The sequence below is a fragment of the Copadichromis virginalis genome, linkage group LG19 (assembly GCF_057382275.1).
Source record: "Copadichromis virginalis isolate Kocher_CV1m ecotype Utaka linkage group LG19, C_Virginalis_male_GT1.1, whole genome shotgun sequence".
NCBI lineage: Eukaryota > Metazoa > Chordata > Actinopteri > Cichliformes > Cichlidae > Copadichromis > Copadichromis virginalis.
Genome location: NC_140636.1, coordinates 25,735,122 through 25,759,893, shown reverse-complemented (window position 1 = coordinate 25,759,893; position 24,772 = coordinate 25,735,122). Strand labels below are relative to the sequence as shown.

Genomic DNA, 24,772 nt, shown 5'->3' with positions numbered 1-24,772 from the left:
CAGGTGGCGGACTGATGCACACAGTGAGAGAACACTAAAGGCAGCGCCACTCTTCTCAGCACTGAAGAACATGAGGCGCTTCAGCAGAGAAGAGGCAGCTTTCACTGGATGTTTGTTTAAAAATGCTCACTATTCATTCTTACCATGGGGCTGGACACAGTGCTTCTTTACAAGACTACTGTTATGCTTGAAAGTTGCATAAAAGGAAAATCAGCTGAACACCTAAACGAAGTCTAAAATGGGGAGAATCACAGGACTGGTTTGAGCTGTAAAGGTGTTGGCAAGTTAACTTCTAGAGGGTACGTATTACAGCCAGAGCTCTCTCCAGGATATTCCTTTATGTTTTCTGTACATAAAATTCACAATTTAATTTCAGTGCAAATTGCTGCATAAGTTGATAATTATAAAGCTTGATGAGCTGAGAAAAATCTGTAAAATGAAATGAATTCAAGTGGCTGTATTTGCAGCTCTTAAATAAACCAAGGACACTTTGCAATACATTTTGTTATTCCATTTGAAACCCAAAGTGGAAAACAGCACTTCTATGTCTGTCTGCCCGGTTCTCAGCTTACAGTCTTTATGTAGTTTCATATACTGCACACAAATATGACAGAACAAAAGCATGTTTCCTAAAATCAAATCCTACTGTTTTCCCACTTACAAAATCCTGCTGGATGTCGGTAAAGTCTTTGCCGTATTTCTCGAGGGCCTCCTCAAAGAGGTTGGCCTCCGAGGCGCTCCACTCCTCCATTTCATCCCTGCAGAGGACGGGTCCACCCTGAGGAACCAGTGCTGCGATGGCTCGAGTCATGTCGTAGCCTGTAGCATGGAGGGTGTCCATGGCATGAAACTAAATGCAAGACAAATCCATGTCAGTGCATGAGTTGAACCAATCATGCATTTCATTGCAGCTATATGATTATAGTTTACCAGTTTAGAGTGTGTAGACACAGCCTCCATGAGAGTATCTGAGCTGTTTCTGTGTGTCTGCATGTGTATTTGTGTACATGTGGGTAGCTAGGGCTCTCATCCATGTTTTATATATGAGGAAAGGATCTAGGGCAGAATAGACCCACACTAGGCTGGCTAGGTTTTGGGGCCAAATGCTTGTTAAGGATAACCAGACACAGGCTTCAACAATCACTAACAGACTCACGCGCAAGGATTTTCTGATTAACAGTCCTCCTTCTCCACAACACCTTTCACATGTCATGTGTTAACAGTTTAAATCAAATCATATATATGTCTATCTCACCAAGGTGATGTCCCTGGAGGCTGCAGCAGCACTCATATGTAGGCTGGGCTGTCGGACAGAGCTACTGCAGTCCAAAGCTCTGGCAAAGGTACCTACTGACCTGTGGGACACATGAGAAACTACTGATATAGTTCCCTTTACAGAACAAACATGGAAGTCATATCAGCAAAGTCCTAACTTTGGTTCTTCCAAATAAAATATTCAAGTCTGTAGTGTGGTCAGACAGATAATGCACCTCAAGCAAATTTAGACCTCAACAGGCTAAAACTGCTTAGCAACCAAATATGGCTTGAAAACTAGATATTCACAGATTTTAGGAAAGGTTTGTAGTACTTATTAGTTTTAGTGAATTCATGTATTTTCTCTCACGCTGAGAATTAAATAACTGCAGCATCTTTACCAGGTGCAATCATAGCGTTTCACAACAAATCAAAAGTTCTACCACATTTAAATCTTCAATCTTCCTGAGCAGCAGTGCGCCGCTTTCAGTGCGGCGGCTATTTTATTTTCTATTTCTCATTCCCTGCAAGTCCCACTCAGATTACTTGCACTTGTGTGTCCATAATGTGCACTGGATCTGCTCAGCTGTGTAAAAACAATGACTCCTCAACTTGAATTACATAAAGGGGAATAGAATGAAGTCTCAGGGAGCCGTAGTTGAGACCATTTGTTGTAAATCTTCTCCCTCAACCACCTCAGGACAGAAAATACAACAACAACAACAAGCATGCTTCTGGTGCCACTCCTCGCTGATGTGCCCTCGCTCTCTCCACCAGTTATGGGGGTTGGGCTGGGTCAGCTTGACAGAGAAATTGATGTTTGCTCTCTGGCAAGTCAGAGCTCCACGGTAAAATAATGTGCCCATACAAGTAGTCAGAAACGGACTTCCAGGAAGCGATGTAAAAATAGCAGCTGAGCTGGAACCGGTCCAGATGTGCACAAAGACATGATGTCAAAGAGAAAATTGGAACAATTTAAAGAGGTGAGGTTTTTAAATTTAATGACTCAAAAAACGTCTTTATGGCACCCCATAATGCCCGTTCAGCATGATGGGTGTTTTTATTTTTTTTTAACCTTGCCTTGACCTTTCTAGTGACCTTTAGGAAGTTTTAGACTAGCTCTTGGATTCACTTCGGATTCAAGTACACCTGATTAAATGTAGTGCACTCCCTGAAGAAAAAAAAAAAAGTATGCATGTGTTTTATAATAACTGTCATAATTGTTTTTAGATGCACACAAATAAAAGCCAGACATCACGGCTCTAAGACTGGATGGATTAAGTTTACTTGACACAGTTTTTTAATAAGTGAGGCAAATTTACCTTAGCATAACTAACTTTACAACTAACTTTCTCTGAAATTGAAAGAAATTACAAAAATCAGATTTGTTTTTGTTATTGTTATACATTTCATGTCTGAGCTGACTTACCGTGCTACTACTAAAAACTGATCAATCTGTTTCTCTGTCAGTGAGCTGTTGGGGTCCCAGATCTTCTCCTCCATTTTCTCCAGGTCCCTGCCATCATCCTCACCTAAATGCACCACAAGACAAACAAATGTGGATGCAAGTCCATTTTTAATGCTCTCCAAGATTGCCATGGGTCTTTATCGGGGGGAAAAAACAACAGCAAACACAAAAAACTCAAGTTCAATTGTCTGCAATTTTCCTTTTAGATTAAAATAATAAATAAATCCTGCTTTGTGTGGGGCTTTAATGAATCCCAGAGTTGAAGAGGTGGGCTCTGTCAAGTTGCCAGCCTTCAACCAACGAGCCAGCCTGCCTGAGATTCTAACACATGTAGAAGAATTTCATTAACATGGGTTTAATTAGCAAGCCTAGTGTCCCATGGTGCTTTAATTGCAATTTCAGATGCATCCCACCTGCTAAGAATAAAATTCTGGCAAAACACAGGATGCCAGCAAAACACCATAATCTGGCAGAAAAACAGTCACATTTGAAAATGATTACCTGATTAATGATTACCTTACAAACTATTGGCAGAGAATGCCCGGAAAATATCCTTCTGCTCATCTAAATGGAAATAATAGTGGATTTGTGTTACTAACAAGTTGGATTTAAAAACATTACAGTTTGTACAAAACTGTCAAGTCCCAGTTATTAAAATGAATGCTTACAAATATTTTGCTACACTTTACGACCTATTATATTTCATCGTGGGTGTATACCTCAATGACAGCTTTTTTGATGTCAGATTTGGGATGCGTTATGAACAGTTGTCTTCTCTGCGGGTGACTGTAAAGTCATCAATTGTGCAACACGAATGCAATAAACTGTTATTTCAAATGCTGTGATTATGTATAATCATTGTTAGTCCACAGTGTGATTGCCATGGAAACCCAACTTGGTTGTTCTCTCAACTTTACTCGTAACAGAAAAGAGGAAAAAAAAAGTGGTGTATTAAGGCAGAAAAGTCATAAAAGTTCATGACATGTTCCTGAAATTTGAGCAGTTGCACAAATATTAAAAAGTTTGACAGTCGTGGCTCAGACTGTTAAACTTTTCCCATTAATGCAGACATATTGCTAAAAAAAATAATCAGTCCACTGCAGGGTAAAAAGTGCCCTGCAGAAAATGGATACAGTGCTTCTAAGCGAATAAGTCATTTTTAAAAAGCAGCCAAAAATTTTAAGCACAACGTACCTTCCTTCAGGAGGTCGGTGATGTCGGCCTGGTACTTGTTCCCAACACGGATCTCCCCCTTATCAGCCAGCAGGGTCTTCTGCTGAGGGTCGTATACCAGCGAGTAGAAGAAGGCATCCTGGGAAATACAGATGACAGGAAGGTGTGAGGATGCAATGAAAGGAACAGGAAGCGGGATGGGCGAGCGGAGAGGCGAAAGAGTGGGGTGTATCAGTTGGTCTGCGTGCGTGTGTGTTTGTGTCTGTGTATTTCCCCCCTCTCCTAGTCTCTCGTCTCCTCATTACAGTACGTGAAAAGAACATTCTAGGTCAACACGTTGAATAATTCATCTGGAAACAAGAATCTTTAACTCATAAGATTCTTACTCTCCTCTTCTCTCTCTCTCACTCACACACTCTCACACACACACACACACACACACACACACACACACACACACTGAAATCTAAAACCTAATTACAGTTGAGACTCCATCATGACCACGTACCTCTCTGTCCAGGTAGGACTTCAGGGCTTCTGTCTCGTTCAGCAGCGTCACACAGCACTTTCCCCTGAAGGATGTAAGAAACACAGTTAAGGAAGAAGTGAGAGAAAAAGAAAGAAGAAAAAAATTAAGAAAGACACAGGAGGAAGTCATAGAGGAGAAAAGTATGAGCCAATATTTGACATGTGAAACATTGAAAAGCAGACGGGGCTTAAAGTCCATGGGATACTCTGCAAGAAAATGTAGGATACAGCTCAGAATCTCCAATGATGGTATTGATTCAGGTCCAGTTTGCCCAGCTTGGTTTTTTGGAGTTTTTTTGGGATAAATCCTGGTCCCGTGTGTTGACACCAACAGCACTCATCCCTGTCCCCAAACTGCTACAGTCTGAACTGGGATTATTTACCAGCTAATTAGTCATACCTCTCTAGCCTGAAGCAAATACGATTTGGCAGGGTAATAAACTCAAGCACACTGTGTAACCTCGCCACACACTGTTAAGTTAGAAAACTTAATCAAGCTTGAATTCTCACTAAACAAACTGCACATCAGAGCATTTTTATTCGAGCAGATGTCAGTTTGCTCTTCTTGTGATTTCAGGAATGTCAAGTAATAATATGCTAATGATTAGGTAGGTTTGCCTCGAGCTTACTGATGAGCAGAGGTAGGTTTATATCTAGAAACAGCTTTCTGTTGACATTTACTGCTCAGCGTGTACCCTGCATATGAGTGGATTACTTTGTGTCTGTCTTTCTCGCCAGCACAGCTTCACGTATAGCAGGCAATGTGACATCAAGGAAATTGCAGTATTTGCATCAAAAAGCATGAATACACATTATAACAGTATAAATGAGTCCATGCAATGCATGTAAATAAAAAATTGCAACATGGAAATGGGAATAATCAGAAGAAATTTGCAAATATTTGTTATACTGTAGGTCTTAACATTATGATGCCATCAAGATTCGCTTTTTAGTATTCGAAAATTATCTTATTAATCAATGCAAACAACGTAAACTGCATTAGTGATGTGAATAAGTCCACCTTTCCTACACTTGATCTAAATTTCCTACTTAAGCAAAAGGTGATTCACAGTCAATAATGCTGCAATCCATCTAAATTTTAGGGTCGAGTTACACAGGCCCAGAGACCAGTTACCAATCATCTGGCAAATCACTCGACATGGGGGAAAAACAAATGTTCCTCAATCTGGTCCAAGTGGTTGCTGACCTACACTGGCTGCAAAAAGGTGCTGCACCAAAAACCTCCGTGTGATTTCTGCGGTCGCTAGCAGACTGCTGCAGTCGCACAAGAGCAGTCTCCAGCAATCACTTGCAGCCACTGGAGGTATACACATTTTTTATCCCCCTCACAACTGGTGGTTGCCAGATGGTTACTAACCGGTCTCTAGGCCTGCGTAACTGAGGTGTTAATCAGCCTAAATTTTTACTCATTTACAGTATCAATGCTACATTAAGCCACTGCTCATTAGCTGAAAATTTCTAACCACTACCAATTTTTATTAACCCCCTATTGGCTTGAAGCCAACACAGAAAAACGACAAAGCATTCATCCCTGATAGTATTCATAAAAAAAAGACAACAAAACAAAAAATGAGCTGCCATTTTTTCATCTTGTTATTACCATAAATTTATAACTACTTTTTCTAAAAACAAGTCGGTTCTGTCTGTCTTGTTTTCTCTTCACCGACCCCGTACCGTCTAGGAAAATTTCATCAGAAATGTTCTGTTTGGAGAAAAAGTTGGGTTTGTTGAATCAACTGTAACCCAAAAGATTTGGATGAAAAGATGAAGAAACATTTAGTGAACAGAACTTCAGTCACAGCATGAGATGGGTATTTGAAACCAAAATAGAATGTCAAGTAGGTGGGTGGGTTTAGAAGTTGCACAAGCAAGTCCCACAAAAAGAAGGTAAATAAAGCATCTAGTCCTGTGACACAAATGAAGTGTACCTGATGTGTGTGGCTGGTAAAGACTCCAGCTGGCGAGAAAGGAAGAGCTCTCTGTGTCTGAGCTGGTGTTTCTGTTTCTCCGGGAGATCCCGCATCTCTGGATTCTCCATCTCCTCCTCCAGCTCCCCTAGGTGAAGAAAAAGAAAAGAAAAAAGGAGGAGGAGTGTCAAACATAAGTACTTTAGATGAGGCAGAACGATGAAGTCCATAAGCGGGGGGGGAAAAAAAGTGAGAATGGCAAGTGAATCGGCTGAAGCCACACACTCCACACAGAGGATGCACATTTGATGAGCTGCAACGATGGAGCCCCCAAGGACAGGGAGAGCTGTGCATATATACAGATATTTTACATAAAGTGGTATGAATCAAACAGGATGTCAAGTGGACTGAGATCACTTGGCTCAGCTCTACAAAAAGTGAAGTAAAAGGCCCAATCCAGCCTTTGAGGGTGTAAGGTAGCACAGAGTGACACAATTTAATGTGCTATTGTTGGTAGTTATTCCTGCTATAATACAATCAGAAATCTAATCAAAATATAATCAAGAATCAATAAAATCCAATAAGAAAATAATCACTACAATGATAAATATTTAAATCTTTCAACCCAGACTTTCTTTGTGTGTGTGCACTCGTTCTGTGCAGCCGCGACCTTGAGCTCTGTTTGTGTGCGTAAGGAGTTAGCCTAAACAATCGTCTGAGTGACAGAAAAGTGGAGCAGGCAGAGAGACAGATGCAGAAAAGGGTTTGGATTTTATTGTGCACGAATAGCAGAAGAAGTAATTTTTAAGTCTATTTCACCTCAAATCCTGCAACATCCCAGGTATCGCTGTTACCTTAGGACTGTTCATGCTTTTAATGCCCTTCTGATATGCTGTTTGTTATGTCCTGTATTTTTAAGCAAAAAAATGTAATTCAAAAGTTAAGAGCATGAGAAAAATTACAGAAAATATACACCTGTAAAGAGATTCTGATGTTAAATCTTTGATGTCAATATAGAACAGAAACACAAAAGGGTTTTTTGTTTGTTTTGAAATTTGAAGCCATCCATAAATGATCAATAAAACAGTCCAAACATATGCAGTTAGTGGGGTTGGGTTAACAGGTGATACTAAGCTGGCCATAGGTGTGAATGTGAGCGTGAATGGTTTCGTAATCTCCGTGTTAGCCCTGTGAGACTGGCAACCTGTCCAAGGTGTACACCCTGCCTCTTGCCCTATGGCAGCTGGATAGGCTCCAGCCCTCCTGCAACTCTGAACTGGACAAGTGGAAGAAGACTGGTGGATGCATACATGGATGGACATTGTTTCAATTGCATTTTTGAATATTAAGATAAGTTTCCAAAACAATTTGTTGGGTTTAAAAATCTTCAAAAAAAATTTGTACTGCAACTTTTGTACTACACTTGCAAAAAGATAAAGTATTCCAGGATATATATATATATATATATATATATATATATATATATATATACACACACAAAAAATACATAATTTTTAAAATTCCCTCTCCCACTAAAAACACAAGGTCCAGATAAGCAAAATCAATGCTTTGGAATGTTTCTGGGTTCAAACCTGCTGGGCAACTGGTGTCTGCCTGTTTGGGATTCTAAATTGGCCATAGGTGTGAGCTAGGGGTGGGCGATAGAAACGATATACGATAGAAACGATATCGTATACCGGTGGCGCCAGTGTCCGGCAGCCTCGCCTCTGTCAGTGCACCCCAGGGTGGCTGTGGCTACAATGTAGCTTGCCGTAATGCTCTGACAATCCATCAAGCAGTGCGGCTAACCAAAGTTGTACTAAAACATTTTTTAACAGATTTCTGCACGCCCAAATCGGTTCGAGGTCAGTAAGCACAACCAGAATTCATACATAAGGCACACTCTAGATTTTTGAGAAAATTCAAGGATTTTAAGTGTGCTTTATAGTGTGGAAAATACGTTATACAGAAGAAAAGAATATATCGTGATATATATCGTTACCGCACATGCTTCAAATTATATTGCGATATGAATTTTAGGCCATATCACCCAGCCCTAGTGTGAGCATGATCATAAATGATTGTCTGTCTCTCTGTGTTAGCCTGCTATCCTCCCCAGGGTAAACCTTGTCTCTAACCAAATGTCAAATAGGACATGCTCCAGCCTCTCCCATGACCCTGAATTAGATAATAGGTTAAGAAACTGACTGAATGGATGGCTGACTGGATAAAAGAACGGCTGGGTTGTATATTTCCCAGAACACAACCAATAAAATCTTTCTGTTAGTCTCTCTCACCTTGTTACCGTTATTTTTAAGACTTGATAAAAGCCCTTTTTTTTTTCTTTTTTTTAAATCACAGAAGACATTTATTTAACTGTTCTCACAAATTGGATAGTATATTGACTGACTAATAAGCTGAACTTGAGGTGTACAATTCAGGAGTTACACTTTAGTTGCGTGCTGCTGATTGAGCTAATTTCTCTTGAGTCAGAAGCTGAGCTCAAAGATTTGTCTTCTATTAGTTGTTATCTCTCTCCCCCTCGCTCTCCCTCTCACTCTCTCCCTCATGTTTGCATGTAGAAAAAGCAAAAATCAAAGGGCACCAGGTGAGATGAAGGGGAAGGAAAAAAAAAAAGAGAAAAGAATAGTTCTAGTAAAGAGGTCCAAGAATGACTGGACAGAGAGATTGCTGAAGAGATGTCTGCCTGTTTAAGTGAGCCATGTATCTGAGTCATCCTTTAGTAAAAGATTGAGCCATGGCTAGTGGGTTAGTACATTTCCAATATTAATTCCTATTCCCATGGATGTGGATGAATGAGGGAAACGCAGAGGGAAAAGGAGACGAGATGGATGGTAAAATAAACAGAGACAGAAAACAGTAGAGAAGAGCACAGGAGAAAAATGTGACAAAAGTGATAAAGAGAATGGGAGCTTAAGATGTAGGCCGAGCAACATAAACACATCGAGGAAACGAGAGAGGGGTAGAAGGGGAGCAATAGAGAAATCAGCAGGGAGAGCCGGAGTGAGAGAGTGAGGAAGGAGGCCGATGAGAGAGCAGAAGTGAAACGAAGAGCGGGAGAGCAGTCAGTACGTGCTCCAATTCATTTGGAGTTTCATTAGAGGAAGCGAGACAGAAAGAGGGAGACAGGGAGCAGAACAAAAGCAATCAAGGGATTTTCAGGAGAAGAGATGTGTGGCCAAAATCAATAAGTACTCCATCTCTCCCTCACTCTGCCCAGCACTCAGCACCCAGCAGACACACTATCAATGCCCAGGCAGAGCAACGCAGAGGCACGCACACACACTCACACACAGCGTTCACCATCTTCTTCCATGTGAAGGCAGGAAAATATGGACCAAGATCCAAACAGGAAAAGTACCAGAGATTAACCTGAGAGATGTTTTGTGAATCTCATTTCTATAAAGATATTGTACTGATGTTCCCAGCAGTTACCATGAATCAGATGTTAAAAACTGGAAGTACACGTCGGTTGTCCTTTACAAGACATTGCTCTGGCAATTAAAAAATGAATAAATAAATCAAACTTATATTGTGCAAATAAAGTTGTGTTGAATATCAGTGAAACTGGCTTTACTGTGATGCAAAAGTATGCATAGAAAATATTTAAGAGTAAATCAGTGTTTTGGGTATTTTTTTTTTGGACAGTAAATACATTTAAAACTAGTAATTAGACTCAGTGTTACCTCTGATTGAATATAGCAATAAAGTACTGTTACTAGAATGGATGAAGAAAGAAAGAAAGCAAAGTGAGGAAACAGAGGAATTATATACAATAAGATCCAAAGCCGGAGTACTTTAATTAACCCCTGATCCTCCAGGATATATTACTGCTCATTTTATCTGTCTCTCAATAATATCCCATTATATAAACAAATATAGCCACAATTAGTCCCAGTTGACCTAAAAAACATACATGTGAAGTATATAAGAGGATTTCTTACACTAAAGAATATCTGGAGTTGTGGGGTATTATTCTAATGTCAAAATAGGCCTTATTAGAAGGAAAGGAATAAGGATGCAGAATAAGAGATTAGATTTGAGGTTTGAGTTGGTAGGGAAAAAAAAATGTGAAGCCCTGTCAAAGACCAGGAGTTCTGTTGGAGACTAAAAACCTGAAACTTTGTATGCCTTTAAATAAGAAAAAAAAAAGCCTAAATAAATTAAATTTGGCTGTTGTCCCCTTTGAGGTCCTCTCCTTTTGCACTCTTGAACCACTTCGAGCATTCCTGCCAATTTAGGATCACAGTGGACTCACAAAGCCTGCCTGTATTTAATGCCTACCTCCCTGTTTGTGTTTTGTGAAACTGTTCCCTGTAATAGATTACTGGTGAATTTACCGATGGTGACCTTCATGTTATCCAGATTGACCTTGAAGAAAATGTATGTTTCTTGATTTTACAATATAAATAGTATTTGCTTGACTTCAAAGCTAAGTCTCAATATGTGGGTGTGAGTGTTTGGATGTGTGTTACTCTGCTTCTGCATCCCCATATCTATTACTTCATACACACACACACTCTAGCAGGATTATGTAGTGGTCCATCAGCAGGGCTGGTCCTTCCAGCTGGCCCCTGGCTGTGAGTCCTTGAGAAGCAATTCAACTCCCCAACCTCAGTCCTCCTCCTCGGAGCCAATCTCCTGGCAGTGCACCCACACCATACTCTACAAATTGCCTCTCCATCTCACCTGTCCCAGCCAATTATCAATTATTGATGAATGGGTCGCCTTACTGTGTTGAGATGGTGAGAGGAGAGGAGAGAGCAGGCTTCAGGGCAAGTTGAGGAGGTGAGGAAAGCATAGCTGATTGGTGTTAACTTAACCAACTGACTACATCTTTATGAAACAGACCACTTTTTATGATATACTGAACTGCAAACAGCTGCAGAGAGGCTCATGTAATTACTAAAATACCACTGGTAAACCTCTTATAACCAACCCATCATATCCATGACTATTAAGTTTAAAAAATGAAACTTTATTTAATTAACTGAATTTAAATTTCAGTCATAATCCTAATTTCAAAGGTTGGAGGCTGTCTAAAATAACAGACATCAATGACTTGCAGAGCTATTAAATCCGTATTGACAGCAGAAAAAAGAAAATTAAGAAAATGTAACATGTTCGGAACAAAATGCTTCTGGGGGCGGGGCAACAAAAGAATGGAAAAGTGGTACTCAAAAGGAATGTGTGGTGGAGTATTTTGCAAATAAGTAGGTTTGTTGGGAAAAGGTCAGTAAGACTGGTTATAAAAAGTCTTATTGAGGGACAGACTTTCGTAGAGGTAAAGGTGAACAAAGGTTCCTTAATCTGCCAAAAAGGAAAAAAATTGATCTGCAAAATTGTGGAAGAAATTTCTGAGCTATGTTCCTCCATGTAATACTGTGAAAACTTGGAATATCTCATCATCAACAATACATAATGTCATCAAAGGTTTCCAGGAATCTGGAGAAATCTCTGTGCACAAGGCTGATAATCATTACTGGATACTCGTGACCTTCGGGCCCTAAGACAGCACTGCATTAAAAAACAGCCATGATTCTGTCACAGAAATCCCTGCATGGGCTCAGAAACACTTCCTGAAATCATGGTCTGTGAACACAGTTTGGCATGTCATTCACAAATGCAGTTTAAAGTTCTATCAATGCTAAAAAGGAACCATGTGTGAACACGATCCAGAAATGCTGTGGTGTTCTGTGGCCCAAAGCTCACTTACAATGGACTGACGCAAAGTGAAAAACTATGAAGCAGAATCCAGGTGCTGAACTAAGAACTCTCTCTGAGCCTTAAGATACCTCCACACACATACCTTTGCAGACATCCAACAGTGGCCTGGTACAAGGTACACTAATCTTAGCCCAACTCCATCATTCTTCACATCACATCACCCTTATCCTGCCTCATGTCCTCCTCTGCCTCCTCATTAACTCAAATGACTAATAAAGTTCTATTTACAGTTACAGTAAAAGTTCAACAAAGGCCTGTTTTGATCAATATAATATATATAACAATTACTCACCAAAACTCACCAAAATAATTCTGATTATGGTTTTGGCAATGAACCAAATGCCCAACATTAAACTGAGATGATATTTTCTACACTTATCTAACTGCCCTGTCCTCCATTAGCCGTTTACTTTTAAAATGTGATATTAATTAACTTGGGCTGCGGCTGTTGATTATTTCAATAATCACTGGATATAACGTCTGTCAAAATAACAAAATCCTTTCATTTCATTTACGTACCATCCTAAAACCAGATTTATTTTTTTTCTTAAATAAAATAAGGTATACATATATTCTAAACTAAGGCATTGGGGGGGAGAGCCTTTGTCTTCTTAAAAGACTTTCTAACATTAAAATAAGGCAAAAAGGCAACTCACAATATTGTATTTTGGTGTGTGTTCATGAGTATTTGTGTCTTCATGTTTAAGTGTACCAGTGAGTGACTGTGTGTCTATAAGCCTTTAAGCATGTGGTAGCTTCATCTGACCGTTCTCAGAACTGAGGACTGCCATGTGCTCTTAAGAAGCGCCTCCTGCTGCAGAAAGCAGAGGTTGTGATGGTGTAGATGTTAATAATTAATGTTAATAATAATTCAGTGTCCTGAGTAACAGCACCAGGTCATTGGCTCAGAATTTTACTGTGAAATTCAGTTTAATTCAATTCAATTTTATTTATATAGCGCCAAATCACAACAAAAGTCGCCTCAAGGCGCTTCATAGATACAGAGAAAAACCCAACAATCATATGACCCCCTATGAGCAAACACTTTGGCGACAGTGGGAAGGAAAAACTCCCTTTTAACAAGAAGAAACCTCCGGCAGAACCAGGCTCAGGGAGGGGCGGTCATCTGCTGCGACCAGTTGGGGTGAGAGAAGGAAGACAGGATAAAAGACATGCTGTGGAAGAGAGACAGAGGTTAATAAAAGATATGATTCAATGCAGAGAGGTCTGTTAACACATAGTGAGTGAGAAAGGTGACTGGAAAGGAAAAACTCAATGCATCATGGGAATCCCCGGCAGCCTACGTCTATTGCAGCATAACTAAGGGAGGATTCAGGGTCACCTGGTCCAGCCCTAACTATATGCTTTAGCAAAAAGGAAAGTTTTAAGCCTAATCTTAAAAGTAGAGATAGTGTCTGTCTCCCGAATCCAAACTGGAAGCTGGTTCCACAGAAGAGGGGCCTGAAAACTGAAGGCTGTCCCTCCCATTCTACTTTTAAATACTCTAGGAACAACAAGTAAGCCTGCAGAGCGAGAGCGAAGTGCTCTAATAGGGTGATATGGTACTACAAGGTCATTAAGATAAGATGGGGCCTGATTATTTAAGACCTTGTATGTGAGGAGCAGGGTTTTGAATTCAATTCTGGATTTAACAGGAAGCCAATGAAGGGAAGCCAAAACAGGAGAAATCTGCTCTCTCTATCTAGTCCCTGTCAGTACTCTTGCTGTAGCATTTTGGATTAGTTGAAGGCTTTTCAGGGAGTTTTTTGGACATCCTGATAATAATGAATTACAGTAGTCCAGCCTGGAAGTAATAAATGCATGAACTAGTTTTTCAGCGTCACTCTGAGACAGGATATTTCTAACTTTAGAGATGTTGCGCAAATGGAAGAGAGCAGTCTTACATATTTGTTTAATATGTGCAGTGAAGGACATATCCTGGTCAAAAATGACTCCAAGGTTCCTCACAGCGTTACTGGAGGCCAAGGTAATGCCATCCAGAGTAAGAATCTGGTTAGATACCATATTTCTAAGCTTTTCAGGGCCGAGTACAGTAACCTCAGTTTTATCTGAATTAAGAAGCAGAAAGTTAGCAGCCATCCAGGTCTTTATGTCTTCAAGACATTCCTGCAGTTTAACTAATTGGTGTGTGTTATCTGGCTTCATGGATAGATAGAGCTGGGTGTCATCTGCATAGCAGTGAAAATTTATTCTGTCTTCTAATGATGCTGCCAAAGGGAAGCATGTATAATGTAAACAGTATTGGTCCTAGCACCAAACCCTGTGGAACTCCATAATTAACCTCAGTGTGTGAAAAGGACTCTCCATTTACATGTACAAATTGTAGTCTATTAGATAGATATGATACAAACCACTGGAGTGCAGTACCTGTAATACCTACAGCATGTTCTAATCGCTCTAATAGGATATTATGGTCGACAGTATCGAACGCTGCACTAAGGTCTAGCAGGACAAGCACAGAGATGAGTCCACTGTCAGAGGCCATATAAAGGTCGTTTGTAACCTTCACTAAAGCTGTTTCTGTGCTGTGATGAGTTCTGAAAGCTGACTGAAACTCTTCAAATAACCCATTCCTCTGCAGATGATCTGTTAGCTGTTTGACAACTACTCTTTCAAGGATGTTTGATATGAAAGGAAGGTTGGAGATTGGCCTATAAGTAGCTAAGACTGCTGGGTCTAGAGATGGCTTTTTGAGTAAAGGTTTAACTACAGCCAGCTTGAAGACCTGTGGTACATAGCCGATTATTAGAGATAGGTTGATCATATTTAAGATCGAAGAATTAATGAAAGGATTTCTTTGAGCAGTTTTGTAGGAATGGGGTGTAAAAGACACGTTGATGGTTTGGAGGAAGTAATTATTGAAGTTAACTCAGAAAGATCAATTGGAGAAAAAGAGTCTAACTTAACATCAGTGGTACTAAGAGTAGCTGTAGATAATATTACATCTGTGGGATGATTATTGGTAATTTTTCCTCTAATTATAAAAATTTTATTGGTGAAGAAGTTCATGAAGTCATTACTAGTTAACATTAAAGGGATGGTTGGCTCAAAAGTGCTCTGACTTTTTGTCAGCCTGGCTACAGTGCTGAAGAGAAACCTGGGGTTGTTCTTATTGTCTTCAATCAGTGATGAATAGTAAGATGTTCTGGCTTTGCGGAGGGCTTTCTTATAAAGCAGCAAACTATTTCTCCAGGCTAAATGATGATCCTCTAAATTTGTGACACGCCATTTCCTCTCCAGCTTACGAGTCATCTGCTTTAGGGTACGTGTTTGAGAATTATACCACGGAGTCAGGTACTTCTGATTAGAGACCTTAGTTTTCACTGGAGCTACAGTATCCAGAGTCGTACGTAGTGAGGAAGTAAAATTATTAACAAGATGATCGACCTCTGTTGGAGTAGCGTTCAGATAGCTGCTCTGCTCTGTGTTGGTACAGGGCATTGAAGATGATAACAGTGGGTGGATTATATTCTTAAACTTAGTTACAGCGCTTTCAGAAAGACATCTACTGTGACAAAGTCTACTCTCCACTGCTGTGTAATCAATTATTGTAAAATGTAAATGTTATCAGGAAATGATCAGACGGGAGAGGGTTTTCAGGAAACACTGTTAAAAGTTCAGTTTCTATGCCATATGTTAAAACAAGGTCTAGAGCAGACCATCCCAAAGTGTGGGGCCCGCAGGGGGGGGCGCGGGATGAAAAAGGGGGGGGGGGGGGGGGGGGGGACGACAAAACGCTTGGACACTGCTAGCATGGGCGTATACAGAAACGCAAAGCAGGAGATGAAGCATAGCTGAATATGTTTCCAAACCAACTTCATTCTAAGCCAAAGACTAGAAAATATGGTGAAGCATATCTTCCCTTTGGCTTCACCTGCACAAGTGCCAAGGTAGGTCTCCCCTGCAGGATTGCTTTTCCCTTCGTCGGGAGCAGCGCTGGTCTGTTTAAATCACGGACAAACAGTATGCCACATCTGTGATTTTTAGTTCACAAACACTTCTTGTAATGACTAACGACTCCTGACATTTTGGAGATGTTAGCTCTTTATACAGTAAAGTTACAGCGGGATACAAATAATGTCAGGCTGATCCTGCCACGATTTGTGATCTGAAAAATGTATTGATAGCAATGTTGAATATTTTTACACAGGAAAAAAAACAACTACACGTAAAATAATCACATCGTGACGCCTCTGCCTTTGTAAATGAAGGGACATTAACTTCGTGTGTATGTAAGCGTGTAAAACCTGCAGATAGTCAGATTAACAGTATTTTGTCTCCATCTGCCATTCTGCAATTCATCTCATGTAAACAATAACGTGGCGCACAGCGTGCCATGAAAAAAGGCACATACCTTTGACGTTGCGTGGCGAACTCTGTATTCCTCGTCCACATGTAAACTCAAAAAAGGAGTTTTTAAAAAAAAATCTCAGTTTTCGGTGAGTCCAAACACCGTTTACTTGTGGACGAAACAGCTGCGTTTTCAAAAATACGTCTGAAAAGTCTGAGAAATCAGACAGAAACTCTGTGTAAGGCCAAGGTGGACGATAGAAACCAGTCTTACTTGTTATCATCTGAGTTTTACAGCTGGGGTGGGCAAGGCTAAGCATCAGGCTTTCAAATGAATTAAAAGTCTGTCTTTGTCTTTCATTAATTAATAGGCTGGTGTGAAAAATTGCTGCCACACCGCCCCCTCGGCCTGTGCTTCGAGATTTCTGGTAGTTAGAATGACTCGGGGGTGTTGATTCATTTAAACTAACATAATCATCCTGCTGCAACCAGGTTTCTGTAAGGCAGAGTAAATTGATTTGTTGATCAATTATTAAGTCATGTACTAACAGAGACTTGGAGGAGAGAGAGACCTAATATTTAACCCTCTGGGGTCCAGGGTATAATTGGCCGTTTTTGACTACTTTTGATTTTACCTCTATATTTCACCTTTAAAATATGTTTTTCTTGCCTTGTTTGGTATCATTATTTTCTGCACAATCTCAAATATCTGAAATTTGAGTTATTTTTTCATTTTGGTATACTATATTATCACAGTTGATCTAAATTAGGACAAAAAATTCAAAATTTGAGTAGAAAAAAGTTAGATTTTTTACTGTAAAACCCACAAACATGTTTAACGAATCAATTTCATAACTTGAAATGCAAATAGAAATTGTACATTTCTAAAAATCTAAAAAGTTTTGCAAACAAAGTTATATGGTACTATTTACCTAAAAATGCAGCCAAGGCCTCAGGCATTTTTTATATAACCATTTAAATCTATTTACAGAACAATCAGGTGTGCTGCATCAAATAAGAAGGCACACAAATTATTTGTGCCAGTCCAAAAAATGTAGTTTGTGTTCAGTATAAGACAGAGTAGAACACCAAAGGCCTAAACCCTACAGGTCTGACAGCAGGAGGTGGATCAGTCCTGTTTTCCATGTGGGAACAGCGTTTACACTGGAATCTGCCTTTGACGGCTTTTTTAGAGCAAATATGAAATTCAGCAGTATAACTGACACACAATACAAAACAATAACTACACAGCACACTAACTACAGCCTCCAAACACGCTAAACGTCACTAATGTCTCGCTCACCTGCTTTCCGTCAGGGGTGTCACTCCTAAAAATCTTCCCCTTCTTCCTAAACCACCAAGTGTCACATGTTGCCAAATCATTTTTTTGATTGGCTGACATGGTAAACTAACACCAATAGGGAAGGGGTATTTTTTTCTTTTTTCACACACAAGTAGAGAGTGTTTGCTAGCGATGTCTGTAGAAAACAGCATCGTCCTTCCCGCTGTAAACACCACTGTTTTGTTCAGAAAAAAAACGTGTATTTTTCATCATAACTGGTTTTACGTAGCCCATCGACACAATTCAAAAACTGGTATATAGTTTGAAGTCCGCACTTTCGACCCAAGTTGAAACGGAGACTGACTCGCTGCATCTTGTAGTTGTGTCGTCTTAAATTGGTCATGTGATTTTGACGCGCCAGCGCGTCTGGCGACCCCAGAGGGTTAATAATCCACATTTCACTGTTTCACTCTTTGGTTCAGATGTGGATACTGTATTGTTCTTTCTTTGTGATTTTTTATGTTTAAGTTGTTTGTTGCTGGTTTTTAGTTTGTTTTTTGTATTTTTGGGAGCTGACACAGTCTCTATGGAGATGGGTTTTTGGGGGGGGGGGGGGGGGGGGGGTAGCAGGATGAGAGAAGCTGCAGAGAGGCTTGTAAAACTGCAACTCTGCTTCCTGGTCCCAACTCTGGATAGTCATATTTTGGTGGGTTTAATAAATTTGTCCATATTTCTAGAAATGAGAGTTGCTCCATCCAAAGTGGGATGGATGCCGTCTCTCCTAACAAGACCAGGTTTCCTCCAGAAGGTTTGCCAATTATCTATGAAGCCCACATCGTTTCCGGGACACCACTCAGACAGCCAGCAATTTAAGGAGAACATGCAGCTGAACATGCACTCCTGGTCTGATTGGGGAGGGGACCAGAGAAAACTACAGAGTCCGACATTGTTTTGACAAAGTTGCACACCGATTCAATATTGATTTTAGTGACCTCCGATTGGCGTAACCGGGTGTCATTACTGCCGAAGTGAATTATGATTCACGTTGTCATTACTGCCGTAATATATTAGTATATATTAAAAATATATACTTTCAATGGCCTGTGGAAAAAAACATTATTTAACTTTATTATCTTTATATAATAGGTCTGCTGAATAATGTTACAAAACCCTTGAAATAAAAGTGTACACCCCATATCCCCCTTTAGATTTTGCTTTTCTTCTTTGCTTTTCTTCACTTTGGAGCTTTTTGAACAGTTGTTTTTTTTCCCAGTAAAGATTTTAAAGTTGATTCCAATTGCAAGTGCTGTTTTTTCCCTCCACCTGAGCTCACTGTCTCAGTAACAGCTCCGCCTCTTTACTCTACACTATTTGTGTGTAGACAGACTCCACATTAAACAATGACAGCATTGTCACTGCTGTTGCTGTATTTCAGTTTTTTGTTGAGAAACCTGGGGCCTACTTGTGCTCAATGTTGTACTACTTTATGTTCATACATGTGTTCCCAAAAAAAAATCTATTTTTATTTGCAAATGTGGGTGAAACCCTCACGCTTACATGGTGAGCTGCTCTACAACATCTTTTTGCAATCTAGTCATTCAAGTTACTTGAATTTTTGTTATTGTTGTTAACTGCTACTACAAAAATAGCAGTAACCACACCTAAACTCCCACCACATGATCAATGACTAGACACAGCATTTTATGTGCTGCGTAACACCCATTTCAAATAAATCTTGAGATAGACATCTTTAGATCTGCCTCGTCATAGGTTAAGATGAACAAGAAAAAGTACTGTGATTTTGAACGCCTTTCCCACTCACTCAAGCGCACGATCAAGATGATGTTCCCACCCCCCGTTTTACAGCACAGTCCAAGTAAGAGTAACAACAACAACACAGTCAGCTGAAGAAAAAAAAAAAAAAAAAAAAAAGAAAGGAAGGAAGGAAGAAGACGACATCGCAGTGTTGGAGTGCCGATCATTTTTTTGTGCCGGTTGCATAACGGTTACAATGGGACTTCAGCTCCAGAATGCATTCACTCAAGTTCTGCTTGTGCATTGTTTTGTTTTTTCCCCCTCAAACCACAAAAATCATCCTGGATGTTGTTCAGTCGTTGCAGCAGACCACATTTTATCCCTATAGCTCAAGGAAAGGGTTAAGGATACAACAGACAAGTGTTCTACAGTGAATGAAGAGATTCAGAAATTCAAGCACATGTAACTACCAAGAGACATAAGAAGCAAATCCCCATGTACATTGTTTTAAATTATGTGGTTTGACTGGTTAATGTTCATTTGACTCTGGCTGGAAGGAAAAACCACAAAAGTGCCTTTACAGTCACAAAATAATAAATCATGTCTTCTAGAGATTCAAGCCATGACTGCAACATGGAGGCCCCCCCTTCTCACATTTCAAAGGCTTAGGAACAAGTGATGCATGTATGTGAGCTTAAGATGTACCATTTGAATAAGGTATGTACAGCGCTGCATATAGATTGACCTTCTTCCAGTAAAATAAACTATTAAAATGACTAGAATAACTTATTCAATCAGATGTTGAGAAAGAAAAATATGCCATCAACAATACATCGATCCACTTTAGGGTCACAAGGGGTTGGAGACTATTTCACCTGACTCTAGGTTAGAGGTCAAGTAAACCATGTACAGCACACCAGCCCATCACAAAGCTAATATAGAGAAACATGCAATCATTCAAGCTTATATCCACACCTAAAGCCAATACAGAATTAGCAGTTCACCTAACAAGGATGTCTTTAGACTGTGTGCCCAAATACAGTACACCTAGCCAATAGGTTCCAACCCAGAATCTTCTCACTGCGCCACCCGTTTAAACGTGGTCACATGTTTAAGATCATTTCTACAGCAGTGCAGTAGACACGGTGAACAGTGTCTTTCAAACTGCTATGCAGTGTCAATAGCATATCTAAAGACTACCAGCTTTTGTAGGAAACATAAGGAAGTAGGAAACAGAATTAGAATAATCTGGCTGTTGCTGTGTGTGCAAAAGTTTGAATAGCTGACGAAATGCAGTTTTGGCAGATATTTCTTTTCGTGCGTGCTTGTAAATACATGCAGAAAACAAGGTCATTAAAAATAAAAAGCAGTTATGTTCATTCCAGAGGCATATCTTTCAGCAACAAACAGTAAACCACTTGAACCAGGTTGAAGAAAAAGGAGATACGAATTTAATTTCATAGGTTTTCATTTATTTGTTTACAGCATATTGAAAATGACTGCTACCTGCATTATTCTGCAAAATCCATATGGTATACAACCATCTGTACAGCTACATGTCAGCATTTCATGAAGGCAAAAAGAATAAATATTCCTATAGACTATACACTTTTTCATAAAATATACATTTCTTTTGTTTATTATTTGCTTACAGTAGGTAACGTGCGAGTCCTGCAGTGGGTTAAGTCACTGCTGTACAAAGAAACAAGCCAAAAACAGTCTGAATAGCTACAGTTGATCAGGCTATTACTCACAGTAAAAGCTTATGACTTTCTAACTGTGTAAGTGACGATGTGCAAACTCCTATACCATGCACTTAGTTATTCGACATTAAAACATAATAAAAAGAATATTCCATTGTTTTTGAACATTATTTTAGCCTTTAAAAAAAAAAAAAAAAAAAAAAAAAAAAAGAGGGGGGGAGGTTGATGTAACATAACGTTAGCCGAAGACCTGCTTGATTTTAGTCAAGCTGATTCAACTTTCTGTGCATCATTTCACTGGCAACAGTGTTTCCTATTGTTTATAGAAGCAAGGAGCGACATCTCCAAAATAGAAAAAAGGTTTGAGTCATGGCAAATTCAAATGTGTGGAAGGAGGGGCCGTGGAGGTAAAATGCCAAATCTGCCACAGAGTCTGACCACTCAGGAGCCTGCTTCACTCACAGGGGAGGGGCTACCACTGGATTCGGAGGCCCCATTGAGGGAGTGCTCTGAATCTTTGCAAGCAAAATATTTGATCAATGACTCACAGCAGACACACATTAAAAGCACACACACACACCACCGCCATCCTCCGCTGGTCCACAACGAAACTGAATTAAATGCACCCCTTCAGCAATTCCTCCGACAGGGCCCAGAGCTAAAAACTCAAGTACATCATGCACATATAACACGCGGACCCACACAAGCATGCAGACGCACATATACACTCAGCCAAAGTGGGGCTGCAGCTACATAAATGCAGACAGGATGCAGCCCACACCCATGGGGTGCACAGCAATTCCTTACATGCATTTTTTTTACATATTGAAAATGTCTAGAAGCCCCCTCACTGAACTGCAGCTGGTAGAGAGCTCTATATAGGAACAGTCCACTGATGCAACATTCATAATGCAATATCCATCAGCACAGTGCAACTTCCATATAACGCTAGCTTTATTGGAGTATTGTTTTTAACACTGCAACCCTGATTATACATTCATATTTATTTATCAAGAAACCAGAGAGAGGATACAAGCGATCCACAAAAATACCGAAATAGCAATATTTAATGACTCTTTCCAATATACAATAAGAGCATATTTCCTTTTCAATCAACACCAGAGCAAGAACAAAAACATCAAAAATAATCAGACCTTCTTAAGAGAATGCCACACTAAGAAGCTGATGCTGTGTGGTCCAGCAGAATAAACAATCCCCTTCTGCCATGGTTACAACCCCCAGGCCTCCTCAGTAGACGCTGTGGTTAAGACACACACACACGCACACACACATACATTCACACACTAACAGGATACTAGCTCTCAGACACGCACGCACACGCACACACACTTTCACACCCGAAGAGCTAACATTTATCCTGCCACACCCAGACAAAGTCTGGTGGCTGGTTTTGCTGGTCTCGACTAAAGGATGTCAGTGTTTCCACTGCTGGTTATCACAAGAAAAAATGGACGTCAAATAACATGCAAAGATTTTTTCTATTTGCTTTAGCCGGATCTGTTTTACGAGTGCTTTCTAGAGCAGGGCGATATGACCAAAAATATTTATCATGATATACATTTGAAAATTTGCGATAACGATATAATTGACACTAGACAAAATACTTTATAACTCCACAACTTTATTAGTGCAAAAAAAAAAAAAAAAACATCAAGCATCTGTTTTTTATGGGTTATGTCAAAAATTTAACAGTGCAAATGCAAATTGCTGACAGTTTAACCAAAAGGCATTTCCAGTGGAAACTGGCCAACAGATCCTCAGCATAAACATGTATAATATCTACAAAACTTTTCGAGCGCCGTGTACGACATAAAATCGTTTCGAGGTCAGTAAACACAACCAGAATTCATACATAAGGCACACGGGATTATAAGGGGCACTGTCGATTTTCAGAAAAATCTAAGGATTGATTTTAAGTGTGCCGTATTTTCCAAAGAACACGGTAATAACGACGGCCTCTAGCATGCTCTACCAAAAATAGTGCTTTGTTGTGTGTCTGACAGACGAAAGCTAAACCAGTTCCACACCACTGAAGTTGCAGCATTTTTACAAACCAATTCTGGTTCATCCGTTTCATTCAACAATCCGCTTTCGCCCTTCTCATTCTCCGTCGCCGCCATCCTTTTTCGGCCATGTGCGTATGAAAACAAAGGCACTGCGTATGCACGTTTTACCCATCTTATCGTTGCCCAACATTATACCGGTATTACCGTGAACGGTATGATATGGCCCAGCCCTAGTGCTTTCATATTAATGTTAAGTCTACCTGATAAAACTGGCCACACTGCTCTGGACACCAAGTGTACCTGCTTTAGCCAAAAGTCTTTTTGAGCCTCCAAAAGAACCTGAGTATGTCAGGAGTGTGGACCGTTGTTAATGAAACACTCCATTACATAGAGAAAGCAAGTGCTAATGTGTTATTCTACTTAGCTATATCGGCTCTTTTGTATAACAGGTATAGTAGAAACCAGCTGAGTATGTTGCCTTCTGTCAGTCACCTTGGAAAGTACATCAGTAATTCAGGATTACAAGCGGGTCAAAAACACATGCAATAAAAATGGAGTGACGTCAGAGAAATTACTTGTTCGAAGAAACGGAAAAAAATAATAAAACTGTAACTGATGAGTACAGAATGAACCATTTGATTTGCTTGATTCTTTTACATTGCTGCCACATGACCACTGACATAGGAGAATGTCATATTCCTGATGAGAGACGATATGAAAAATAACTGTTCATAGATCTATTTAGCCTCTATTTAACCAGTGAGAACCCATGAGATTAAGAACCTCTTACATTGGCTGCATTAGCCTTCCTGGGTTTGAACCCAGGTCCATCTTGTTGCGAGGCAACCAAATGCTCCGCTGTGGCAGCATGGATACAGATTGCTAACTTAAGTAGTGGGTAGTAGTGGGCGATTATATTTTCTCACAAGACTAAACACACAATAGATAGACAACAGTTTCAAATGAGGATGAACTCAGGTCTTTTCAAGTTACATTTAAAATAGATATAACCTTCCAAGGCAAGGTTGGCTTGCAGACAAGGTTTACAACCGTATTCAACTAACAAGCAAACTGCACAGGTTTTTATTCAGTTAAAATATGTCTAGAAAATTACAATAAAATAAGAAGAAAATGCAAAGATTAAAGGAAAACAGACTAAGTGCCTTAAATATATGTAGCCAAACTGCATAGTTACCTCATAAAAGGCCCATAGTGGGACCTCGATGTACCTCCATGAGCCAAAAAAAGGCACCTTTTACATGGTCAAACAGGTAATATGGAAGAAGAGGTGGTCATGCCAAAAGCAATATCTCTAAGTGGCAATAAATCCTGTATCCTTCTCTTCTTCTTTGGAGCACTCTGGAGCAGTGCCCTGAAGGCGTAATTTCCAACTGACCACGAGGGACGTGACCTAGTAGTCTCAATAGTTTGGCCTTTAAATGACATACTTGTGTTACCTGTTAACAGTTTTCATTTACACTACTTTCTTTTACTGTTATCAAAGCTACCATCACATTCTGTCTCTCTGACGGAGCGTCTATATTTCCTGTTCCCTATTTTTAAAACCACCGCTTGAAGGCGCTTCTCTCAGACTA

General features: G+C 39.9%; 1 protein-coding gene across 2 annotated transcripts in view; it reads right to left on the bottom strand.

Annotated features, from left to right (window-relative positions):
- Positions 1-24,772, bottom strand: part of mta1 (metastasis associated 1) — a 48,551-nt gene that overhangs the window by 8,961 nt on the left and 14,818 nt on the right. For both annotated transcript variants that reach the window (XM_085440616.1, XM_085440617.1), the window contains exons 5-10: positions 6,373-6,499; positions 4,404-4,467; positions 3,917-4,034; positions 2,684-2,786; positions 1,256-1,355; positions 662-850 (exon numbers count right to left, since the gene is read on the bottom strand). In XM_085440616.1, coding sequence (XP_085296742.1) covers positions 662-850; positions 1,256-1,355; positions 2,684-2,786; positions 3,917-4,034; positions 4,404-4,467; positions 6,373-6,499 — 701 coding nt within the window. The remainder of the gene's footprint in view (positions 1-661; positions 851-1,255; positions 1,356-2,683; positions 2,787-3,916; positions 4,035-4,403; positions 4,468-6,372; positions 6,500-24,772) is intronic.